Source organism: Zonotrichia albicollis, chromosome 2, assembly GCF_047830755.1.
Source record: "Zonotrichia albicollis isolate bZonAlb1 chromosome 2, bZonAlb1.hap1, whole genome shotgun sequence".
NCBI lineage: Eukaryota > Metazoa > Chordata > Aves > Passeriformes > Passerellidae > Zonotrichia > Zonotrichia albicollis.
This window is the reverse complement of record NC_133820.1, coordinates 11974216-11999478: the sequence shown is the minus strand read 5'-3', so window position 1 is coordinate 11999478 and position 25263 is coordinate 11974216. Positions and strand designations below refer to the sequence as shown.

The 25263-nt window shown below is 50.9% G+C and overlaps 2 protein-coding genes across 3 annotated transcripts; one reads left to right on the top strand and one right to left on the bottom strand.

Moving 5' to 3' along the window:
* Positions 1-217: 217 nt before the first annotated feature.
* Positions 218-5749, top strand: TMEM50B (transmembrane protein 50B). Its single transcript, XM_074533530.1, has 6 exons — positions 218-435; positions 1123-1235; positions 1766-1833; positions 2601-2693; positions 3725-3782; positions 5107-5749. Exons 1-6 carry the CDS (start codon positions 337-339, stop codon positions 5150-5152), a joined length of 477 nt encoding a protein of 158 aa, XP_074389631.1. The 5' UTR covers positions 218-336; the 3' UTR covers positions 5153-5749.
* IFNGR2 (interferon gamma receptor 2) lies at positions 5103-24917 on the bottom strand. Of its 2 annotated transcripts, none has more exons than XM_074533517.1 (7): positions 24482-24917; positions 19503-19629; positions 17511-17686; positions 14212-14360; positions 13155-13311; positions 12336-12490; positions 5103-8320 (listed from the first exon to the last, which is right to left on the bottom strand). In XM_074533517.1, the coding sequence occupies exons 1-7, from the start codon at positions 24549-24551 to the stop codon at positions 8102-8104; spliced, it is 1053 nt and encodes a 350-aa protein (XP_074389618.1). In that variant the 5' UTR covers positions 24552-24917; the 3' UTR covers positions 5103-8101. The 2 variants fall into 2 exon arrangements, with proteins under 2 accessions (XP_074389618.1, XP_074389625.1); XM_074533524.1 differs by having other exon boundaries at positions 13155-13308.
* Between the last annotated feature and the right edge of the window lie 346 nt (positions 24918-25263).

Here is a 25263-nt window from a genome sequence, read left to right as displayed (position 1 = left end):
AATACTGACCTCACCCTTGGTTGTGTTTCAGGCACTCAGGAACTGCTGTTGATGGAAGAGTCCAGGACAGAGTGCTGGGACAGCGGGGCAGCGACAGCCGAGCCCAGGGCAGAGTGAGCCGTGCCCAGGGCAGAGTGAGCCGGGCCTGGGGCAGTGTGGGCTGTGCCCAGGGCAGTGTGGGCTGTGCCCAGGGCAGCCTGAGCCGTGCCCAGGGCAGTGACAGCTGTGCCCAGGGCACTGTGAGCCGTGCCCAGGGCAGCCTGAGCTGTGCCCAGGGCAGTGACAGCCGTGCCCAGGGCACTGTGGGCTGTGCCCAGGGCACTGTGAGCTGAGGCCATGGCAGGGTTCCTGGACAATTTCCGCTGGCCGGAGTGCGAGTGCATCGACTGGAGCGAGCGCCGCAACGCCATCGCCTCCATCGTGGCCGGGGTGCTGGTGAGCCACAAACTGTCACACTTGGGCCTCTGGTTCTGCCACTTCTGCCTCTTAACTTCCCCAAATCCAGCCTCTTCCTTGTGGGGTTGGCAGCAGCCTTGTCACAAGGGCTGTGACGTTGCTGATCTGATCTCTCCCCTTGAGAGGAAATTCTTCATGGATTGCTGCAGAGTTGGATCTGTTAGAACTGCTCTGTTCTGCACCATCCCCATCTCATGTGTGTTTAGAGTCTGGATTCTTGTTCTTAAGGGGAACAAGGAAGAGGGAATTTCACAGGAATTGCACAGGGAATTTCATAGAATCCCAGAAGGGTTTGGGTTGGGAGGGACCTGAAATCCCATCTGTGGGCAGGGACACCTTTCCCTGTCCCAGGCTGCTCCAAGCCCCAATGTCCAACCTGGCCTTGGGCACTTCCAGGGATCCAGGGGCAGCCCCAGCTGCTCTGGGCATAAATTTATCCACACCCCACTCCTTAATGTGAACAGAAATTGTGGCTGATTCCCAAACACTCCCCTGAACACAGCAACGTTGGGATTTGTGCAGGCATTGCCCATCAAACACATTTACACCACTGTCCAGAGGAGTTGGTTCTTGTTGGGGGCCAGTGAAGGCAGTGGTGCCCAGCCCTGCCTGGTCTCCCTGCTGCCCTGTGCCCCCAGGCTCAGCCCTGTGTGTGTCTGTGCCCAGTTTTTCACAGGCTGGTGGATCATGATCGATGCTGCCGTGGTCTATCCCAAGCCGGAGCAGCTGAACCACGCCTTCCACACCTGCGGGGTCTTCTCCACCCTGGCCTTCTTCATGTGAGTGCTGGGGACAGGGCTCACCACAGAGCCACCAGCAGCAGCCAGGCTTTGCTGGCAGGTGGATAAATCACAGAATCAGGGAATGGTTTGGGTTGGGAGGGACCTCAGGGCCCACCCAGTGCCACCCCTGCCATGGCAGGGACAGCTCCCCCTGTGCCAGGCTGCTCTGCCCCAGTGTCCAGCCTGGCCTGGGATGGAGAATGCAATGCTTACCTCAATATGGAACAATTCACTGCATTTCCCTCTGTTTTTACAAGTTTTACAGCTGTTCCTTGCCCAAAACTTCCTCAAATGGGAGGGGTAACAATATCCTTGGCTCTTGTTGTGGAGATGTAAATAAAAGTAACAACTTTTATTGAATCGTTCAGTATTGGCAAGAAAAAGGGATGACTTGGGGTTTGTGACTAGACAGAATGCCAGGGAATTTCCCAGAATTTGTCACATCTTAAAAAAAAAAAAAAAAAAGCTGGAGTTTTACTTAGAACTCTAAATTGATTTTCTGTCGTGTCTCCTTTTTTTGCCTGCAGGATAAATGCTGTATCAAATGCACAGGTGAGAGGAGACAGCTACAGTGATGGATGCTTAGGAAGAACAGGTAAATTAACTCTACAAGTCCTGCTCAGGTGATCATTTACCTGCTGGGGTTTTTCCAGGTGGTGGTGAAAGAAGTAATCAGGAGATAAGGAGTAGGAGAGAACTTCTGTGAATTAGTTTTACAGAATTAACCCCTGGAGATAAGTGCTGGCTTTGTCAGAAAGGGAACTTGGTGAAATTCTGCTTCTGGATGTCTTGGCTTCCTAAACTTTCCCTGCAAATCCTGGAGAGCTGCTGGGAGAATTCAGTTCCTGCCTGGGGGTGGCTGTGGAGCAGCCATTCCCTGGGGATGTGTCACAAACATTTCCATTTCCCTGTGTCACTGCTGAGGGTGTCCCTGCCCCTGCTGTCCTCCCTGCTCCCATTCACAATTCCCTTTCTATTTCCCACATGGATCCCAGCAGCCTTTTCCATGGCATTTGTGAATTTGGAGGCATTTGCTGCCATTTGAAGTGGCCTGTGGTGCTTTTTGTGTGCCATTCATGTTCCAGCTCAGAGAACCTCAGTACAGGAATTTCCTTCCTTCCTTCCTTCCTTCCGCCACTTCCGCCACTTCCGCCACTTCCTTCCGCCACTTCCTTCCGCCACTTCCTCCCTTCCTCCCTCCCTCCCTCCCTTCCAGTGACTGAGCAGGTGGATTTATCCTTGATCCTTGGGTTTAACCCTTTCCAGCTGTGCCTTTAGTGAGCTCCTGTGTCCCACCCTCCCAGAGGAGCAGCTGGGTTCTCTGTCCCTGTGGATGAAATCCACATTTCACTCTCCCTGCAGGGGCTCGGATCTGGCTCTTCATCGGCTTCATGTTGATGTTTGGATCCCTCATTGCTTCCATGTGGATTCTCTTTGGAGCATATGTCACACAGAGTAAGTCTGCCTGTTTGCTCCTCTGGAAAGTGCTGCTCTTGCCAGCTTTGGCAGGAAATCACAGGGGTGGAAGCCTGGGGTCTGGGGAATCTGAGCCATAGCATCCAGGCTGTAGTCAGAGATTGACACTGGAATAGTGTGTTAAACCCAGCTCCCAGTAATTGGAATAGTGTGTGTTAAACCCAGCTCCCAGTGGCTGGAATGTCCTGTTAAACCCAACTCCCAGTAACTGGAATATCCTGTTAAACCCAGCTCCCAGTTACTGGAATATCCTGGTAAACCCAGCTCCCAGGAGCTGGAATATCCTGGTAAACCCAGCTCCCAGTTAGTGGAATAGTGTGTTAAACCCAGCTCCCAGTAACTGGAATATGGAATATCCTGTTAACCTCAGCCCCCAGTTACTGGAATATGGAATATCCTGTTAAACCCAGCTCCCTCCCAGTAACTGGAATATCCTGTTAACCCCAGCTCCCAGTAACTGGAATATCCTGTTAAACCCAGCTCCCAGGAGCTGGAATATCCTGGTAAACCCAGCTCCCAGTTAGTGGAATAGTGTGTTAAACCCAGCTCCCAGTAACTGGAATATCCTGTTAAACCCAGCTCCCAGTGGCTGGAATATGAAATATCCTGTTAAACCCAGCTCCCAGCAACTGGAATATGGAATATCATGTTAAACCCAGCTCCCAGCAACTGGAATATGGAATATCCTGTTAAATCCAGCTCCCAGTAACTGGAATATGGAATATCCAGTTAAACCCAGCTCCCAGTAACTGGAATATCCTGTTAACCCCAGCTCCCAGTGACTGGAATATGGAATATCCTGTTAAACCCTGCTCCAGTAACTGGAATATGGAATATCCTGTTAAACCCAGCTCCCAGTAACTGGAATATGGAATGTCCTGTTAAACCCAGCTCCCAGTAGCTGGAATATCCTGTTAAGCCCAGCTCCCAGTAACTGGAATATGGAATATCCTGTTAAACCCACCTGCCAGAACTAAAGCACTGAGTGTTTCCTCTGTTCCTCTCTGCAGACACTAATGTGTACCCTGGATTAGCAGTGTTTTTCCAGAATGCATTAATATTTTTCAGGTAAGTGACCTGGGCAGATTCCCCTCTTTCCAGAGGGACTTTCCTGCTTCCATGCATTGACATTCCAGGTTTGCTTTGCCCTGGCCAGGCTCCTGGCTCCCTCCCTCGTTGGTGCAGCTGTCTCTGCTCCCCTGGGTGTGGGTGCCCAGGGAAGCACAGAGTTCTGCATGAGGGATTGCCAGGGATTTTGGTTTTGGACAATGGCCATCAGCCACCTCTGCCCTGCAATCCCTTGGCTGCCCTCCCAGCAGAGCCAGCTGGGGGATCCCTTTCCCCTTTTCCAGACTCTTTCACACCAGTGGCTCAGGTCTCTGGTGCTTGATATTCCCTGAATTTCCCTTCACTGGCTGAGCCTGCAGCTATAAAGAGTGAGAATTCATTTCTGTGAGAGCATGCTGGTGTGTTTTGTAACAGCACACTGGATTTATTTCAAATAATATTATTAAATCTATCATGTAACAGTTGGAAATCGATGTGGAGTCTCTAGTAACTCCTTTTAGCTGTAGAATGCATTTAGCAGTCCATGGGTTGTATTAATAAAAAGCACTGAAAGTGTTCAGCAGTGTCAGTTCCAAGATGAGTCCCTGGAAGTTTCACCTCACCTCCTTTCTTCTTTCAGTTCCTGGCTGATCCTTTCCCTTCCTCCCCACACCAGGTGCTTTGCAGTGACCTGCATGGGCTCTGGGAAATGGGGATATTCCTGCAGGAAACAGCAGCTCCCAAACCCCCTCTGGGATTGAGAAGGGAAGCTGCTGAAGGCAGATTTGTGCCTGAAGTTTTTACTCTTATTTAGAATCCCAGAAGGTTTGGGTTGGAAGGGACCTTAAATCCCACCTGGGCAGGGACACCTTCCCCTATCCCAGTGGCTCCAAACCCTGCCCAGCCTGGCCTGGGACACTCCAGCATGGGGCAGCCACAACATGTGGCATTTGGGGTCTGATTCTCTACCCCAGGCTTTGCATTCCTTCTGATTTGTTCATAGAAATGGAATTGTTTAGGTTTTATCCCAGCACATCCTGTCACGTTGAGCTGGTTCCCAGGCAGCAGAGTGAGGCTTGCTGCTCTGGACTCCTTGGATTTCACAACTCCCAGGCTTTTCCTTCAGAAGGGCTGTGAGAGTGGCTGTTTTTGTGTTTGGCCTTCAGCTGGCTCCCACAGCTCCAGCCATGCACAGGAAACCAAACATAAACACCAACCCCAAATCCTGATCTGACTAAAACTTCATGGCTGGGCTGTTGATTTGCACAGGGTAAGATTTAGGGATACTGTTAAAGTCACCCAATGTGTGGTCTGATTTTTATTTCTTTTCTCTTTTCCCCCTCAGCACCCTGATCTACAAGTTTGGGAGGACAGAAGAGCTGTGGGGCTGAGCTGCCTTGCCCACAGCTGCCACGTGGTTCTTGTGTGTAGATAACTCACAGTCCCTTGTCCTTGGTTTGCTTCCCGGCCTGGTGGAACTGAGACAATTCCAGGCTCTGTCTGAAGGCCTCCCGTGCCAGGACACACCTGTGAATGTGTACATAGGACAGGATCTGTCCTTTCCCAGGGAAGGGCAGGCTGCCAGCCTCCCCTGCTCAGGCTCCAGCTTCCTCCTGCAGCTTCTGCTCCACAGCTCCACCCGTGTCCAGGCTTCTGTGAACAGTAGTGAGCAACCAGGACAGAGCCAGCCCAGCCCTGCTGGGCTCAGAGCTGATTTTAAACATTTTATATTATTGTTCAGGTAAAAATAAAGTAGATTTTTTTTTTCTTCTTTTGGGAAAAGGTTATGGGTTTTTAAGCGAGTCCCTACACTCAGCAGGTTGTGCATGGCAAAGCAAAGTATTCCTGACTTGTGATGGCTCTGGCACAAAGGACATTTGCTGGCACCACAGTCCTTGGAATTAATTTCATGCTGCTCAGTGTAAGAGATACCAGTTGGTATTTAATGTATTTCCTGATATTAGAATAAAAAAACTCCAACAAACTGATGCCAGGTGTACTTGATGTGGAGAATAAATGAGTCAGAGCAGAGTCTTGCTACTCCTGCCAGTGGCACTGTCTGCAGGGGCAGCTGTTTGCTGATAAATCAGTTTTCCTGACTGTTCCCTCTGTGCTTACAAGGAAGTGAGGTATGGATGGATTTATTGCTCACAGTCCAAGCTTGTAATAATTTCAAGTTTCAATAAATTCTAGGAGTGACTCACACCCGGTTTTAGGGCTGCTGTTGTCTCAGTTAAAATGTATTTCTCTTACATTTTATGGCTGTTTCCATTAATGAATTATTGAGATCCAGTTTCATCTCAGTGGAGTGAAACAGAAAGTGAGGCTGAGGATGTCTGATGTCCCTGGAGTGTCCCTGCAGATCCATTTGCTGGGGTGAGTCCTTCTCACGAGTTCTCTGTGGTTTGTTCTCTGTGCTTTTTACAGCATCTGCCTCTGCCCTGGCCCCCAAGGCTTTCACAACTTCCCCACATCCAGAGGTGCCAGAGCTGAGTGGGAATGCTGGGCTGGGTGGGAATTGCTCAGGGGCAGGAGCTGGGGCCAGTTTGGAGCTGCAGTATCTCCATCCCAGGGGTGCTCACTGCTGGGAATTCCAGAATAAAAATCAACCCAGGTGCACAAAACTGTGAATTTTGCACAGCAGCTCACCTTGGCACAGGGCCTGCACCACCCAGTAAGGCCAGGCTTTGCTCCAGGCCTGCCAGCTTTCTTGCCCAGGAGCTTTTGGGAATGTTCGTTGGGTTCTTTAGGAAGTCAGGAAGGAGCCTGGGCTGGAACTGATCCCTGGAACTCCTCCCAGTGCCAGGAGCTTGTGCCTGGACTGGGAGCTGGAACAGCAAACCAGGCTGGGAGAGCTGGGGGGGCTCACCTGGAGAGGAGAAGCTGCAGGGAGAGCTCAGAGCCCCTGGCAGGGCCTGAGGGGCTCCAGCAGAGCTGCAGAGGGACTGGGGACAAGGATGGAGGGACAGGGAGGGCTCAGTGACAACAACCCCAGAGTCACTCCCAGTAAATGCTTTTTAATTGTTTGTGTAAAAAGATTGACCCCCACCCTCCCTGCCACAAGCCCAGTGCAGGGTTTATTCAGGAACACCCACAGATATTCCCAGTGGGGTTTAACCTCATTTCTGTCCCTGGCTGAGTTTGGTGGCTCCTTTTTGTCAGCTTTGTTCCCAGCCCAGCCTCAGTGTGGGTGCTCAAAGCAGAGCTGGTGCTGCCCTGGCAGTTCCTGCAGGGGTCAGGATTTCCTGGAGCTCCCTTGGTTTTTCAGTGGAATCCCAAGGGTTGGATCTGTTCCCCAAGGGAACACCTGATGCACCCTGTGTGATTCCCAAGGGTTGGATCTGTTCTGCACCTGATGAAGTTTCTGGCAGCTGCTGGCCTGGGCTGTTCTGGAAGGGCTGGGACAGTGGCACCTCAGCTCTGCCAGGGCCCTCCAACCAGGCACTTACACAAACCCCACATTTTTTATTGGTTTTTAAACAATTTATATCAAACCCATGGAGAAAATATCAAATAATCCCTTTTTTTTTTTTTTGGTACAGAAGAGCTTCACTTGTTCTTTGTGCTTTATTGGACATTCCAGACCCCACAGGGGTGATGTGGGGTTCAACTTGGGCTCTTCTGCTTTAAGGCACTAAAACCAAAACTCTCAGTCAACTTCTCTTCTTCTGGTGCTCAGCAAGAGGTTTTAGTGTCTGACAGGCAATGATCAACTTTGGAAAAGCTCAGAATAAAATTCCTCTCAGGTCCTTTGTGGTGTGCAGGGCCCTGCCGGGCTGCAGCAGCAGATTAAAGCTCCAGGAGGGTGGGAGGAGGCAGATAAGGGCAGAGACCTCTGGGAGGGGCTCTTGGCACAGTTGAACCCCAGACAAGTACCCACAAACTCCTTTTGAGTTAGTCCTGCACTCAAAATGAGCCAGGAAAGCAGACTGGAGTGGGTATGATGGGAGTGTTATTGCCAGCAGACACCAAACAGCGTCAATGGAACTCACTCCCTGAAAATTCCCAGCTCACCCCACATCAATAAAGTGCAGTTATTCCTCCAAGCTGGGGTGGCAATTCACCCTTTCATCCTTGGCTCCAGGCAGTTTAGTGTTCCTTCCCTTCCACTTTCCCTCTTCCCAGTGCTTCTGGCGCAGTGAGGGGCTGGGAGAGCTGGGCAGAGACCCTGCAGCATCAGGGGCTGGGTTCAGGGTGGTCCTGTGGCCCCAGGGAGCTCCTGCAATCCCAGGGGTTCGTGTTCAGCATTCTCCTGTAATCCCAGGGGTTCATGTTCAGCATTCTCCTGCAATCCCAGGGGTTCATGTTCAGCATTCTCCTGCAATCCCAGGGGTTCGTGTTCAGCATTCTCCTGTTGTCCCAGGCTCTGTTCCTGCGTTCAGGCCTGTCCTGGCAGCAGCCCCAGGGCAGGTAGCACTCCCTGGGGTGGCCCTGCAGGTGTTGGCTGGAGGATCCTCCCCGTCCTGGCCGGGTTCCTCTCCAAGCACCAGGGGCTGGGGCTCCTCCTCAGCAGGGCTGTGCAGCTCCTCCAGGCCAGCCCAGCCCGGCTCCCTCAGGAACTGGGGAAACACAAAACACCAGGGCAGGGCCTGTCAGAAACCCCAGAGGCAGCAAAGTGCTCCAGCTCCAGGAGCTGCTACCCCAATATCCCATCCTGGGCTTCCTTAAAACCAAACAAGGAAAATGTTAAAAAAACCCCTTCTTTCTGTGGGGGAAATAAATCAATTATCCCTCCAATATCCCTTCAGGTGAGTTTAAGCAGCTGCAGTTCCTCATTGGCTTTTTGGGGTTTTTTTGGTTGTTTTTTTTTAATACATTTTGGCCAATCTTCCCATGTCAGCTGAAATCCCTTTGAGTCAGGAGCAAACCCCTTGCAGCTGGAGATGCTCAGCTGCAGCCATGCAGCCCCTGCAGCAATGCAGCCCCTGCAGCAATGGGAATAAATCAAATCAAGGCTGGTAACCAAAGCAAGCAGCTCCAGAAAAATGATACAAATTAAATCAGGTTTGATTCAGGCTCCACTTCCTCTGCAGCCACCACAAGGCCAATGAGCCGCTCTGCTCTCTGTCCTGCCCCGTCCCTGGCTGATCCCTTTTATTAATTCACATTTTAAGCCCTCTGCCAGTTCCCTTTTCCTTTCTGTCCTGCCCCATCCCAGGCTGATCCCATTTATTAATTTATTTAATTATTATTTATTTATTATTAATTTATCAATCCCCATTTTCAGCCCTCTGCCAGGCCCTGCTGTGCAGGGATCCACTGTTGCTGCTCATTAATCTGGGAAATTCAGATTCAGAAATTCAGAACAAGGAGGAGCCTCAGTCCTGGCAGGTCCTTTGCATGACAGGCTGCAATGTCTGAACACCCTGCACAATTCTTTTTTATTATTATTTTAATACCCAGCACAACTTTTTTATTATGAATAAGACCCTGTACAGTTATTTTAAAAATGATTTTTAAACCCAGAACAATTATTTTTAAGCTATTTTAATAATCTGTATAATGAGTTTCTTACTTAATTTTCTTTCTTACTTTATTATCCTCTAAAAAGATTTCTTATTGTTATTATCCCATACAAGGATTATTTGATTATTATTAATACCCTGTACAAAAATTTTTACTATATGAATACTCTGAACAAAGATTTTTTTTTACTATTTTCTTATCCTGTACAAGGATTTTTAAATTATTGTTTTTTAATACCCTGTACAAGGATATTTTACTATTTTAACATACTTATTTTTTTTTACTGTTTTAATACCCTGCACAGTGAATTTTTAGTTATTTTAATACCTTGTACAAGTAGTTTTTAATTATTTTAATACCCTACACAATCTTTTTACTGTTTTAATACCCTATACAAGGATATTTTACTATTTTAATATAATTACAGGGATTTTTTACTCTTAATATCTTGCTCAATTATTTATTAATTATTTTATTATCTTCTACAAAGAGTTTTTAATTAACGTAATACCCTACACAATTTTTTTACTGCTTTAATATTCTGTACAAGGAGATTTTTTTTACTATTTTAATAATCTGTATGTCATGGTTTAGGCCTGGCACAGAGCCAGTGCCCCCATGAGAGTATTTTTACTATTTTAATACCCTGCACAAGGATATTTTACTATTTTATTATAATTACAGGGATTTTTTTTACTATTTTAATCATGGTACAAGGATTTTTTTCATTATTTTCATACCCTGCACAAAGATTTTTTTTTACTATTTTAATATAATTACAGGGCATTTTTTTTTCTATTTTAATAATTGTAAAAAATTATTGTAAATCACTGTAAAGAATCATGGATTCTTTTCATTATTTTAATACCCTGCACAAAGATTTTTTTTTACTATTTTAATATAATTACAGGGATTTTTTTTTTTTTTACTATTTTAATCATTGCACAAGAATTTTTTTCATTATTTTCATACCCTGCACAAAGATTTTTTTTTTACTATTTTAATATAATTACAGGGATTTTATTTTTTTTTTTACTATTTTAATCATTGCACAAGAATTTTTTTTCATTATTTTCATACCCTGCACAAGGATTTTTTTTTATTATTTTAATATAATTACAAGGATTTTTTATTTTTTTTTACTATTTTAATCATTGCACAAGAATTTTTTTCATTATTTTCATACCCTGCACAAGGATTTTTTGCCATTTTAACACACTGCACATGGAATTTTTGCCCTAAATGAGATCACTTCCCTGGACAAGTGACCCCTATGAAAATTATTCACTCTGGGTTCCTTCAGCTACACAAAGCTGGGAATTCTCTTCCAGAACCACAGGACAGACACAAAATATTCACCCCCATGAGCTGCACACAAATAAAACCTTTTAAAAAACCCAGAATTTTATGCTGAATAAAAAGTTTTACACCAAAGCTCTGCTTGAGGGCTGCTGCTGGTGCAAAGGAAAAAGAGGAAGAAGAGCAGCACTGAAACCACGTGGTTTAACCCAGAAATGTCTGAGCTTTTCCTCTGAGCCCTGCGAAAATCAAAAAGAGGAATTGCCCAGGAACAGCCCCTGGAGATCATCCTGAGGTGTCAAAATAATCCCAAAAATAAAAATATTTCAAATATTCTGGGTTGGCTTGTGCAGAGCTGCTCAACCCTTGTGTCACAAAACCTCTGAGCCCTAGCCTGGAGCCAGGGCCTGACAGTGAAAGAGTGACAAAGAAATAAAAATTTAATTGTCAAAAATGGTGACAATTAAATAAAAACAGTGGCAAAAAATAGGGACAAAGAAATAAAAATAGTGGCAAAAACATGGTGACAATGAAATGAAAATAATGGCAAAAAATGGTGACAAGGAAATAAAAATAGTGGCAAAGAAAGAGGAGCAGGAGCAGCCAGGCTGGGTTTGCCAGGAAAGCAATAGACCGATAGAAAAAGTGACAAAGAAATTAAAATAGTGGCAAAAAAAATGGTGACAAATAAAAATAGTGGCCAAAAATGGTAACAAAGAAATAAAAACAGTGGCCAAAAACATAGTGACAGAGGAGCAGGAAGCAGGAGCAGTCAGGCTGGGTTTGCCAGGAAAGCAAAAGACTGGCAGAAAGATTGACAAAGAAATAAAAATAGTGGCAAAAAATGGTGACCAAGAAATAAAAATAGTGGCAAAAAAATAGTGACAAAGAAATAGAAACAGAGGCAAAAATACTGACAAAGAAAGAGGAGCAGGAGCAGCCAGGCTGAGTTTGCTAGGAAAGCAATAGACTAATACAAAGAGTGAAAAAGAAATAAAAATAGTGGCAAAAAATAGTGACAAAGAAATAAAAACAGTGGCCAAAAACATAGTGACAGAGGAGCAGGAACCAGGAGAAGTCAGGCTGGGTTTGCCAGGAAAGCAATAGACTGATAGGAAAAGTGATAAAGAAATAAAAACAGTGGCAAAAAGTGGTGACAAAGAAATAAAAATAGTGGCAAAAAAATAGTGACAAAGAAATAAAAACAGAGGCAAAAATACTGACAAAGAAAGAGGAGCAGGAGCAGTCAGGCTGGGTTTGCCAGGAAAGCAATAGACTGACAGAAAGAGTGACAAAGAAATAAAAACAGTGGCAAAAAAACGGTGACAAATAAAAATAGTGGCAAAGAATAGTGACAAAGAAATAAAAATAGTGGCCAAAAAATAATGAGAAAGAAATAAAAATAGTGGCAAAAAATAGTGACAAAGAAATAGAAACAGAGGCAAAAATACTGACAAAGAAAGAGGAGCAGGAGCAGTCAGGCTGAGTTTGCTAGGAAAGCAATAGACTGATAGAAAAAGTGACAAAGAAATTAAAATAGTGGCAAAAATAGTGACCAAGAAATAAAAATAGGGGCCAAAAAATAATGAGAAAAAAAATAAAAATAGTGGCAAAACATGGTGACAGAAAGGAGCAGGAGCAGGAGCAGCCAGGCTGCCAGGAAAGGCCAGGCAGGCACAGGAAGGAACTTTCAGCTCAGCAAACAGGAAGGGAGTGGGAGATGACACAAAGCACATTCTGAGCCATCGCTTGCTCGTCTCTGCTCCCCCAGTTTCTGTGCTGCAGGAGAAACCCCCAGGCCCCACGCACCTCCTTGAAGTGGGATGGGATTTCCAGAGGGGGCTGAGCCCAGTATTTGATTTTCTGGTGGTGTTTCCACAGGAACAGCAAAGCAGCTGCCGCCAGATTGGCAACCACCAAGGCCAGGACAAACAGGGGGACGATGTACCCAGCTCGGGTTGCCTCTGGAAAAGAAGGGAAAAAATTCCAAATACACGTGGCAGGTTCACATGGATGGAATCATGGAATGGTTGGGGTTGGGAGGGACCCTAAACCCACCCTGCCATGGCAGGGACACCTCCCACTGTCCCCAGTGTCCAGCCTGGCCTTGGGCACTGCCAGGGATGCAGGGGCAGCCCCAGCTGCTCTGGGCACCCTGTGCCAGGGCCTGCCCACCCTGCCAGGGAACAATTCCTCATTGCCCAGATCCCACCCAGCCCTGCCCTCTGGCACTGGCAGCCATTCCCTGGGTGCTGTCCCTGCATCCTTGTCCCCAGTCCCTCTGCAGCTCTGCTGGAGCCCCTCAGGCCCTGCCAGGGGCTCTGAGCTCTCCCTGCAGCTTCTCCTCTCCAGGTGAGCCCTCCCAGCTCTGCCAGCCTGGCTCCAGCTTTGGGATGAGCCCCTTGATCCCATTTTCCAGCAGATTAGGAAGGAAAAGGAGAAGGTACCAAGGCACCCCACTCCCTCCATGCCTGGCTGAAAACTCCTGGTTCCTTTGGCACTGATGCCAGGAGTGAGGTGCCCTGGTGCCCCCGGCACTGGTGACACACTGGGGGTGGCAGGGACAGCCCAGGGCATGCAGGACCCGTGTCCCACCCCCTCCCACCCCACAGAGACCCCAGTCCCTACCACTGAGGGCAGTCCTGTGGCACTGTGGGGCACTGGGCAGCCCTTCCAACAGCTGCCCTGAGTAAATCCTCAGCTGCACTTGAACTCTGAAGCAATAAAGTGTTGACTCCTTTAGATTTCCAATTTGGAATAGTGTCTTGCTTTCACTTAGCTTCTGCTGGAAAGGCACACACACAACAAAAAAGGTGTTACAGTTAAAACCAGACCAGTTTTCAACACAAATATCCCTCCCCCATTTAAATTTCTCATTCAAGAAACCCAATGTTTATTTTTCTTTGCTCAGCTTTCCCAAACAACAGAAGCAGTGGAATATTTCAGTTTTTCTGGGAATTTTGATGCAGCTTCTGCAGCAGCTCAGGTAGGGAGCAAAACACAGAGAAATGGAGGGGAAAAGGAAACCACAGTGGCTCCTTTCCTGGCTGTCAGCTGAAGGCGTTCTTGTGTGAGAAAAACACACGGTGCTGCAAGGCAGGAAGGAAGTGCAGATGATTTAACAAAGACCTTGAGGCAGAAGGGAGATGTAAATAAATGTTTTTGCTTCTGTTTTTTAGGTGTTTGACTTCAGATTGATGTCATTTGGAAGCTTCCTCTTTTTTAGTTTTTTTTTTAAGCTTAACAGCTCCCCTGCACCTCTGTCCAAACACAATTCCCAGGGAGCAGCAGGAGCAGCACACGATGATCCCAAACCTGAGGGCTGGGATGCACAGGGATGGTCCCAGCCCAGCCCAGCTCAGCCCAGCCTGTTCCTGCCCTCTCCCTCCCCGGGCTGAGGCACAGCCAGCCCCAGCAGAGCAGGAGGGATTTCCCAGAGAGCTGTGGAGCCCAGGGTCACCTCTGGCAGCAGCTCTGTCCCTGGATGTGCATAGGGTTTCATCTCTTCCCAAGAAGAGCAGGGAGTTCCCAAGCTGGGAAGTGCAGCAATCCTTGTGCCAAGGCCAGCACCCTGAACCCACAGCCCCCGTGGTGCCCCTCGCTGTGTCACACAGAATCCTCTCAATTCCTGTCCCCACTGCTGTCCTGCCCTCAGCCCCAAGAACAGACGTGAGAGGACTCTGACCTTTGCTGTGGCACTGGTGCTGTTCTCCCAGTAGGACACGAGGTACTGCAGGATGTCCCCGGCCTCGGGGGCGAACGGGGGGCTCACACTGAGCAGCAGAGAGCCAGGGCTGGCACTGACATTGTTCACCCTGGGGGGGCCCAGAGTGGCTGAAAGCAAACACAGAGAGCAGGGAAACCCCGGGATGCACAGCTGCCTGCAGCCCCACAGAACCCACATCCCTGGGGCTGGCACAGCCCTGCCAGCCCATGCAGTGCCAGCTGTGCCCACCTTGTGCCCAGCCCAGAGCACTCAGTGCCACCTCCAGGGGACACCTGCAGGGATGGGCACTGCAAAGCTCCCTGGGCAGCCCCTGCCAAGGCCTGAGCTCCCTTTCCATGGGCAAATTGCTGCTGCTGTCCCAGCTGAGCCTGCCCTGGCCCAGCCTGAGGCCGCTCCCTCTGCTCCTGTCCCTGTTCCCTGCGAGCAGAGCCCGACCCCCCCGGCTGTGCCCTCCTGGCAGGGCCTTGTGCAGAGCCACGAGGGCCCCTGAGCCTCCTTTGCTCCAGCCCCAGCCCCTTCCAGCTCCTCAGGGATTCTGCAGCCCCTTCCAGCTCCTCAGGGATTCTGCAGCCCCTTCCAAACTCCCTCAGGGATTCTGCAGCCCCTTCCCAGCTCCTCAGGGATTCTGCAGCCCCTTCCCAGCTCCTCAGGGATTCTGCAGCCCCTGCCCAGCCCCATTCCCTGCCCTGGACACTCTCAGCACACACCCCAAATATCAACAGCTTTTGCTCAGGAAAGGGCAAACATCTCCCTGCCTACTTTATGCATTTACAATATTTGCTTCACTTTTCCTGGAAATTCAGTAAATATTAACCAATAGCTGATGCTCAGAAGTGTCTCAGTTTATCTGCAGTTACTGATCATAAAACCATTCTATTTTCTTTTCCTTTGATCACCTGCCACACCCTCCATGCTCCCCAAAACCCCACCACTGTTTGGGCCCTACATGGGAAGAGGAACGATGAGTGTTCCCCTGCTTGCTTTGATGTGTCCATGTGTCCATCAGGATAAGCTTGGTGACATCCTTTTGTGAAGTGCTCCAAGGTGTAAATCATGAAAACACCAATAAAGTGCTGTCAGAAATAACTGCAAAAATCCCTCCTTGCATGCACCAGCTCCTCACTGTGCCTCAAATCCAGCGCCTCTGATCCCCCACTGAAGGAGGAGCCATGGGTTTGGTTTCTGGGAACTGATCTGCAGGGCAGTGACACAGGAATGCCCCAGAATGTTCCTCCTGTCCCCCCAGCCTCTGCTGTGTCCCACACTCAGCAGCTCTGGGAGATCAGGGACTGCAGAGCCCTTCAATCCCTTCCCTGTTTAGGTTCCATTTCAAAGGAACTTTTGAACCTGAACGCTGACTTTTCTCTAAATCCTAAAACCAAGCACAGCAGGGCAAAGAGCAGATCGCAGAAAAGCAGCACCAACCCTGCTCACACAAAGGGCCTGTGGCTGCCCCTGCATCCCTGGCAGTGCCCAAGGCCAGGCTGGGCACTGGGGACAGTGGGAGGTGTCCCTGCCATGGCAGGGGTGGCACTGGGTGGGCTCTGAGGTCCCTCCCAACCCAAACCAGTGTGGGATTTAAAGTGTGGCCTTGACACTTCTACACTGTAATATAAACAATTTCTATTTCTCTGAACATTTCTATTCATCTGAACCATTTATATTTAATCAGGACAAATTATATTTATCAGGACACTTCTTGTTTATCAGAAAAGGGATGTGTCCAGCAGAAGGGGGTGGTTCAGCCTCAGAGAGTTTGTGGTGTGTGTGTGGGCAGAGCTGAGAGGAGAAATGAGAACGTGGAAAATCCTCCAGCAAAAGAACACTGGGGCTCTCTGAAGGTCCAACCACCCTAGGAGGCTCAGGGGCTCCTCTGGTGACACCTGAGAGAGCAGAGCAGAACCAAACCCTGGCGAGGCCTCAGAGTCCTTGGGGACAATAACAGCTCAATCCCCTTGATACCCTGGGTTTGAAATTTCTCTGTTCTGTTTTGCTGTGCAGCTTTCAGCTGTATATTAAGTTATATTAAATTATATTAAGCTTTGTATTATCCTTTTTACTATCATCTTTTCAGAGTGGTGAAGACAAAACCATCCTATTCCAGCTGGAGACTCAAGGACAATCTCTTCAAACTTCAGGCCCAAAGCACAAACAACATGAAAAGATGAGGGTGGGCAAGCAAGCAAGGAGGATGAAACTTCATCATTTGCAGCTATTAGTTGGACAGTCAGCTCCTGTATGCAAATGGACTAAAACTTATAAAAATGTGACATCTCATGACCAAGCCCTGCTTTGATTCCATCTTGGAGCCCCCTGGGCAGAGCCAGGACTGGGGCTGCCCCTGCATCCCTGGCAGTGCCCAAGGCCAGGCTGGGCACTGGGGACAATGGGAGGTGTCCCTGCCATGGCAGGGGGGGCACTGGGTGGGATTTGGGGTCCCTCCAGCCCAGTCTGGGATGCCATGACTGCACACTGATTATCTTGCATTTAGAAATGAGTCATTCCCCCTGCTAGCCCCAAAACCACTCAAAAGGCCCTTCAATAAATGTCCCCTTTATTCCTCTGAACTCATCTGGCCTCTGTCCCAGCTCCCTGGGGCACCCCTGTCCCAGCAGAGCCCAGAGAGGCAGCCTGTCATGGACATATTTTCTGAACAATCCTTTTGCTAGGGTTTTGCTCCTGAGAAGCTGAGAGGCCTCAGGAACAAAATGCAAACATTGGTTATCTGCTGCTGTGGGATGCAACAGGTGCATCTGTGATTGGTTTCATGTGGTTGTTTCTAATTAATGGCCAATCACAGTCAGCTGGCTCAGACTCTCTGGTCAGTCACAAAATTGTATTATCATTCCTTTCTATTCCTTTCAAGCTTTCTGCTGAATCTTTTCTCTTTCTTTAGTATACTGTTAGTACATAATTTTCTTTTAATACAATATATATCATAAAATAATAAATCAGCCTTCTGAAACATGGAGTCAAGATTCTCATCTCTTCCTTCATCCTGGGACCCACAAACACCACCACAGCAGCCCAGCTGTTCCCAGAGCCCCGGATCAGGCTGATCCCCAGCACTCACTGTTGGTTTGTGTCCCAGCAGCCCCCAGACCCCCAGAGCAGGCTGCCCCAGCACTCACTGTTATCTCTGTCCCAGCACACCCAGACCCCCGGATCAGGCTGATCCCCAGCACTCACTGTTGGTTTGTGTCCCAGCAGCCCCCAGACCCCCAGAGCCCCGGATGAGGCTGATCCCCAGCACTCACTGTCTCTCTCAGCCACGAAGGCAGGGCAGTGTGCCCAGGGCGATGCCAGTGTGCCCAGCTCGGCGCGCACCCGCAGCAGGATGGTCCAGCGCCGCCGCTGCAGCTCGGGGGGGAACCGGCACTGGGGCTGGGGGCTCTGTGCACAGCCCAGGTCGCTCCAGTTCCTGCAGGAGCCTCTGCAGAGCACAGCAAACACATCCCTGAGCCTGAGGGCAGGATGGGAGCAGAGGGGTGTGGGCTCTGTCACTGTGTGGGCTCTGTCACCAGTGTGGGCTCTGTCACTGGGGAAGGGGTTTTACAGCACTTCTGTGAGCCAGAGAGAAGGTTGGTAAGAGGATCCATGGTAAGAGGATCCATGGTAAGAGGACCCAGGTTTACCCCTGAAAGAGTTTTCACAGAATTCCCAGAATCCCAGAATGACCAGGCTGGGAGAGACCTCCAAGGCCATCGAGTCCAGCCCAGCCCCAACCAAACCCTGGCCCCCAGTGCCACATCCAGGCTTTGTTAAACACACCCAGGCATGGGGACTGCACCCCCTCCCCGGGCAGCCATTCCAGAACTTTCTCACCCTGGCTGGAAAAACCTTTTCCCTGCTCTCCAGCCTGTATTTCCCTTGGTGCAGCTCGAGGCTGTGTGCTCTGGGTGTGTCAGTGCTGCTGCAGACAGAGCCCAGCCCCAGGTGAGCACAGGCCCCTTTCAGGAGCTGTGCAGAGCGATGGGGGCAGCCCTGAGTCTCCTTTTCTGCAGGCCGAGCACCCCCAGCTCCCTCAGGGCTTCCTCACAGGGTTTGTGTTCCCTCTCCAGCCCTGTTGGCCCCTCTGGCTGCACTCAAGAGCCTCAATGTCCTTCCCAAACTGAGGGGCCAGAGCTGGGCACAGACTCCACCAAGGTCATTGACACAGAAACCAAGAAAGGAAGAAGGATAAACAAGAGAAATCTGCAACTGCCCGTTCCAATGAGCACTCTGCTTGTCTCTCCTGAATTAGTAAAATGTAAACTTCTGAGCTTTGTAAGAATGTATAAAAAGCATCCATGCTAAAATAAAACCAGCTTGAAGCCTTCTGAAATGGAGTGTGTGGCTTTGTATGGTCTCCATCTCAACTCCAACATATCATTGTCTGTTGAAACCAGGTGGGGCAATGTTCTTTATCTTACCCATGATTTTTATCAATGGCAGGAAAAGATTTTAAGGTGATTTTCCTGCCCTTGAAAAAGGGATATTTTGACTGGGGCTGTGCCACCAGTCTGACACACAGGGGGCCAGTGGCTTGTTTTCTTTTTTTTGTACTCTTGCATTTTTAGTTTTAGTTTTTCCTAGTAAAGAACTGTTATTCCTACTCCCTTATCTTTGCCTGAGAGCCCCTTAATTTCAAAATTACAATAATTTGGAAGGAGGGGGTTTACATTTTCCATTTCAGGGGAGGCTCCTGCCTTCCTTAACTGACACCTGGCTTTCAACCAAGATAACAGTAAACCAAGAGCAAAATGATATAATTTGAAGGAAAGGGGTTTACATTTCCCATTTCAGGGGAGGCTCCTGCCCTCCTTGCAGACACCTGGCTTTTCAAACCACGACAACAATAAACCAAGAGCAGGCAGTGCAGCCCCCTGGAACAGCATACCCCCTCCCAGCCACTTCTGGTGAGACAAGAATGTGTTACACAGCTCCCATTCACAAGGGTTAAACTCACCATTTCCCCCCTCAGTCTGGGGAAATTTAAATTGGCCAGAGAGAATCAGGAAAGGCTAAAATCCTGTGCAGCATCTCTGGGTGTCCTCAGGGCTGCAATCTCTCCTCAGCTCAGAGGACACTCATGGGCCAAGGACCTGTCACTCACCAGGAGCTGCTCTTGGAGATTCATAAAAACATTTGTGATAAAAAACGTCCTTTCATTCTGTGCTTATTCATTTTCAGGGCTTCTGGGCTTTTTAAAACCAGCTGTTATCCTGGATTAGAACAGAATGAGTTGGTTTTATTTACTGTTTACTCACGTTTGGTACTCAGCTGTGTACAGCACTGTGCCATTCTCCACTGGAACAGGAGACCACCTCAGCAAGCTCTGGAAGTTGTAGGAATAAACCTCCACATTTTGGGGGGCTGGTAAATAGGGAGGAGTTTCTAAAAGAAGAAGAGGAATAAAAAAGTTATTGAAACATCCATGTAACTAAATTCTGGTCTCCAAATTCCATCACTATGTATTAAATTTTCACTGCTTTGCAGGTAAAACCATTTCTCCTCCTTCTCCTTCTGTTTCCAGGGGCCCTGGCACAGGGTGCCCAGAGCAGCTGGGGCTGCCCCTGCATCCCTGGCAGTGCCCAAGGCCAGGCTGGACACTGGGGACAGTGGGAGGTGTCCCTGCCATGGCAGGGGTGGCACTGGGTGGGATTTGGGGTCCCTTCCAACCCAAACCAGTCTGGGATTCTGTGTGTCCATGAATTCCAACTCCCTGGTTTTTATTCATTCCATAAAGAACATAAAGCTGAAAGTACCAAGCCTGGCACAAAACCACAAACCCCACCCAGGCCCCCATGAAGCCATAAATATAGTTTTAGGTCATAACAAAATGTTAAAATAGAAACTCGACTATGTAGGATACTTTTTTAAAGAAAGGACCGGCAGTGAGACAGCAGCCACACCTGCATCTTTCAGAGAAAGAGAATTTATTGCTCCCTTGTCAGAAGAAATGAACTTCTTCCTGCCTGCTCAGGCATAAAGACACCCTTAGCATTCAGAGGAAGGAGCTGACACTGCCCAGCCAGAATCCTGTGTTTGAATGGAATTTATGCATCATGGATGAGGTGTATGAATATGCAACAGGTTATTGTTTTTAAGGGTTAATCCTCTGTTAACGTGGGGCCTTTTTTGGACTTATTTTGCCCAGAAAAGGCACCCAGGCATCCATAACTATTTGTTTTTATTGTCTTATATTGTCCTAATCCAAATTGTCCAAATTATTATTACTCTAATTACATTGCTATTTTTATAACCCTTTTATTACTATTAAACTTTTTTAAATTTTAAAAACAAATGATTGGCATTTTTCACACTGCAGCAGCCACCATCGGCCTCCAGCTCCTGCTCAGGAGAGAAGGAGGAAGAGCTGTGGGACAGGAAAGGACAGACTGACAGCCCAGGAGGGGAGGAGGAAGCTGCCAAAACATGGCCAAAAAAGGGACAGAGCCAGGCAGGGGCTGGAGGGCAGGCACGGGCAAAGAGAAATGGGAAGTGGGGGCTGAGGAGAAGGGAGGGAGCAGCCGGAGCCAGGGAGGAACAGCAGAGCCCAAAGCTCTGCAGGACACAGCCCAGGCCCCAGGGGCAGCCCCAGCAGCCCGGGATCTCTCCTGGAGCCTGCAGGAACAAAGGTTTTCCTTCTGCACCCCGTGTGGAGCGACTCCTCACACCGTGAGAGTCACAGAATCAGGGAATGGTGGGCTTGGAAGGGACTTCACAGATCACCCACTGCTCCCACCATCCAGCCGGGCCTGACAAAGCCGTGACAAAATTCCCCACAACACAGCAGGTAACTTTTAGCTCTGAAGAATACGGTCTCCTAAGGCACAGTCTGTTAATTTTTACACCAACGAGATCAGAAGATCAAGCTTGACTTGAGTCAAATTCCGGCCCAGGCTTACGTGGAAATGTGGATTCCTGTTAAAAAGCTTGTGGTTTTTTGATTTCTACATCAAGTTGCATTAAACCCTAAGTCCAAAGTACCAAATAACGAGTTGAGCTCTAGCTTTCCAAGACAAGCTGTGGCTGCCCCGTTCCTGGAAATGTCCAAGGGCAGCAGGCTGGAGCAATCTGGGACAGTGAGAGGTAACCCCGTCCCTGGCAGGGGTGGAACAGGGTGACCTCAAACACAGCCAAGCCAGGCCGTGTTTCTCTCAAAGTTTAATCAGGCCTGTCAATAATTTCTCACAGGCCTGTCAATAATTTCTCAGGCAGAGCTCTCAGAACACACATGGCTAGTCCAGCTTTGCAAACCTCTGGGAGATCCCTCACAGCTTCCCAAACCAAACCTGTGGGAGATCCCTCACAGCTTCCCAAACCAAACCTGTGGGAGATCCCTCATAGATTCCCAAACCAAACCTCTGGGAGATCCCTCACAGCTTCCCAAACCTGTGGGAGATCCCTCACAGCTTCCCAAACCAAACCTCTGGGATATCCCTCACAGCTTCCCAAACCAAACCTCTGGGAGATCCCTCACAGTTTCCCAATCCAGTCGCCTCCCAGGTGTTTTTTGAAGGCCCCCAAGGAGCCGTCTCTAAACTGGTGAGAAATTTTCACGTTCCAGTCCCACGGATCCTTTCTTGCACTCTCGCCGCTGGTCTGGCACGTGGTGAGGTATCTCACACCATCTGTGCCCTCAGACCTCTGTCACACTCTGTTCTGCAGAATCCCAGGAAGCTCTGAGAACGAAACACCACAGGCAGCAATTCCCACCACACCTCAAAGCAAACTGAGAGCAGTGGAGGACAGGGGAGATGGGATCAAGCCATGAGGAATTGTTCCCTGGCAGGGTGGGCAGGCCCTGGCACAGGGTGCCCAGAGCAGCTGGGGCTGCCCCTGCATCCCTGGCAGTGCCCAAGGCCAGGCTGGACACTGGGGACAGTGGGAGCTGTCCCTGCCATGGCAGGGGGGGATTTAAGCTCCCTCCAGCCCAGTCTGGGATCCCCTGGCTGCACGCTGCTTGTTTTGCATTCAAAAATGAGTCATTTCCCCTGGCAGCCTCAAAAACATTGCAGAGCTCATCAAAAACACTGCAGAGATTATCAAAGGCACTGCAGAGCTCACCAAGAACACCCCAGGGCCCATCAGCCCTCTGAGGGCTGCCACGAGGGTGCCACGAGGCTGAGGAGCTGCTTCCTCCTCAGCAGCCAGGGAAATCTGAATTTCTGTCAGATCCCTCCCTCGCAGGGCAGGGACTGCGACTGCTGAAAGCACTCACTCAACTTCCTCCTCATCTCCAGTTTGCATGGCCTAAAATAACAACGTGAACGCTTCAAACACAGCACCCACGGGGCCAAGCACCCCCAAAACCCCAAACTCCCTCAGCCAGGGGAAGCAGAGAGGTCCCTTCCCTCCCGGCAGCGGTTTGCACTGGGCTGCTCCTTTCAGAGCAGCAGCCCAAGGAGGCTCAGATTGTTTTTTCCTGCTGTTCAGACGATTCAAGGTATTTCAAACCACGAGTCAGAACTTTCACAGCAGAGTGTGAAGCCACAATCACAGCCAGTGAAAGCAGCCTGGCTCGGGTGACCCCTCGGTGTCCCAGCTCCTGCTGCTCCTCAGGGATTCCCCATCCCTTCCCTGCATCAGCCCAGGCAGCCATCCTGCTGCCCTGGCACAACAGGAATCTGGGCTTTGGGGGATTTTGTGCGGACTTTTGCTGTTCCAGCGCAACAAAGTGGCTTCTCAGGAATAGTGCAAGATTGGTTTCCATGGCAGGGGGTTGGAATGAGACCAGCTACAAGCTCCGTCCTGATCCAACCTATTTTGGGATTCTGGGATTCCCAGAGCTCCCTGGGAAGTCCCTCGGCTGCTGATGGGATGAAACCGAGCAAAGCCGACGGCAGCAGGCCCTGCCCTGGTTTGCCTCAGTCCAGCCAGTGGGTCTGGAACCAGCAGAGAGCCCCACAGGGCTCACAGGGCCAGGCTGGTGAGGCAGGCCATGGGCACCACCGGGACATGGGACGTGCTGCACTCATGGGGAGCCTGAGTGCCAGAGCGAGCACCACATTCTGTGCACAGCTCATTCCATCGTGGATTGGTTTGGGTTGGGAGGAATCTTAAACCTTATCCCATCCCATCCCATCCCTGCCATGGCAGGGACACCTTCCACTGCGCCAGGCTGCTCCAAGCCCATGTCCAACCTGGCCTTGGGCACTGCCAGGGATGCAGGGGAGAATCCCAGACTGATTTGGGTTGGGAGGGACCTCAGAGCCCACCCAGTGCCAGCCCTGCCATGGCAGGGACACCTCCCCCTGTCCCCAGTGTCCAGCCTGGCCTTGGGCACTGCCAGGGATGCAGGGGCAGCCCCAGCTGCTCTGGGCACCCTGTGCCGGGGCCTGCTCACCCTGCCAGGGAACAATTCCTCATTGCCAAGATGCCCCCCAGCCCTGCCCTCTGGCACTGGCAGCCATTCCCTGGGTGCTGTCCCTGCAGGCCTTGTCCCCAGTCCCTCTGCAGCTCTGCTGGAGCCCCTCAGGCCCTGCCAGGGGCTCTGAGCTCTCCCTGCAGCTTCTCCTCTCCAGGTGAGCCCCCCCAGCTCTCCCAGCCTGGCTCCAGAGCAGAGCGGCTCCCCTGGGACACACCTGGAGCCGGGGTCACAGAGCTCGAGCCTGCTGAGCCATTTCCACCAAACCCAAACCCAAACCGGCGTCCATCCACACATTCAAACGCCATTTAACGGGATGTGCCACTTCCCAAATCCCCGCCACGCCACGAGCTCCGGACGGTGCCCACTGCCCCACACAATCCCCGGCGGCCCGGCCAGGGCTCCACCACAGCGGGGTCTGGGAGCCGCACACCCGAAGCTGGGCAGAACCGAGCCTAGGCCGGGCAGAACCGAACCCGGGCCGCGCAGGGCCGAGCCTGGGCTGGGCAGGGCCGAACCCGGACCGGGCAGGGCCGAACCCGGGCCGGGCAGGAGCGAACCTGGGCCGGGCAGAACCGAACCCGGGCCAGGCAGGAGCGAGCCCGGACGGGGCAGGACCGATCCCGGACACGGGCTGAGCCCGGCCCGGCCCCAGCGGCTGCTCTGGGCCCTGAGAGCCGGGGCGGGGGAAGGCACAGGGGACACCGGCACAGGCCCCGCGCGGGGACCGAGACCGCGCCGCGGGCACCCGGAGCCCGCGGGCACCGAACCTCGAATCTCTCGAACCTCACAAACACCGAACCTCGCTATCCCCGAACTCCGCATCTCCCGAACCCCACAAACACGGAACCCCGCACTCCCCGGCCCCGCACCCACCTGCGGCCGAGCCCAGCACCAGCAGGAGCAGCAGGAGCGGGAGGGAGCGGAGCGGAGCCCAGCCCCGCATGGCCCCGCTCGGCCGCGGGTGTCCCCGAGCACGGCCGGGCCGGGCTGGGCCGGGCCGGGCCGGGCTGGGCTGCGGCGGCCGCACGCTCCGACCCCGCACGGCCACGGCCACCGCTCCGCCCCTGTCACCGCCTCTGTCACCGCCTCTGCCACCGTCACCGCCCCCGGGGGCTGAGCCCGGCCCGGCCCCGCCCGAGGGCCCCGCAGGCTCCGGGATCAGCCGGGAGCGCAGCGCTGCCCCGGGTCCCGGGCCCCGGCCCTGTCCTGCCCCTTCTCCTGCTCCTGTCCTTGTCTCTGTCCCCTTCTCCTGTCCTGTCCGAGTACCTGCCCCCGTCCCTTCCTGCCCCCGCCTCCCTCCCCAGCCCCTATCCCCATCCCCATCCCCATCCACTCCCTATCGCTATTCATGTCCCTGTCACGGCCCCTGCCCCTTTTCCTGTCGCTGTCCCTGTGGTTGATGTGAGGACATCTCGGCCCGAGTTTCTGCGGCTGCACTGGGCACGGCAGCAGCCCCTGGTGACAGTAACCACAATTACAGCCCGTAGTGACACTGAGACACACCTGCAGCTCCTGGTGACACTGCACACCTACAGCCCATGGTGACAGTGACCCGTACCTGCAGCCCCTTAGTGACAGTGACCTACACCTGCAGCCCCTGGTGACAGTGACCACACACCTCCAGCTGAAGCCAGTGACAGCCGATTGTGATCGAA

What these genes read in the sequence shown, in the direction of transcription:
- IFNGR2 (XM_074533517.1), bottom strand. Translation starts at nt 24,551, where the DNA reads ATGCGGGGCTGGGCTCCGCTCCGCTCCCTCCCGCTCCTGCTGCTCCTG. An exon ending in CTTCGTGGCTGAGAGAGACA is followed by an intron (nt 14,361 to 17,510) that starts GTGAGTGCTGGG and finishes GTTTGCTTTCAG; the next exon opens with CCACTCTGGGCCCCCCCAGG. An exon ending in TCCCATCCCACTTCAAGGAG is followed by an intron (nt 8,321 to 12,335) that starts GTGCGTGGGGCC and finishes GTGTTTCCCCAG; the next exon opens with TTCCTGAGGGAGCCGGGCTG.
- TMEM50B (XM_074533530.1), top strand. Translation starts at nt 337, where the DNA reads ATGGCAGGGTTCCTGGACAATTTCCGCTGGCCGGAGTGCGAGTGCATC. An exon ending in CCATCGTGGCCGGGGTGCTG is followed by an intron (nt 436 to 1,122) that starts GTGAGCCACAAA and finishes GTCTGTGCCCAG; the next exon opens with TTTTTCACAGGCTGGTGGAT. An exon ending in AATGCATTAATATTTTTCAG is followed by an intron (nt 3,783 to 5,106) that starts GTAAGTGACCTG and finishes TTTCCCCCTCAG; the next exon opens with CACCCTGATCTACAAGTTTG.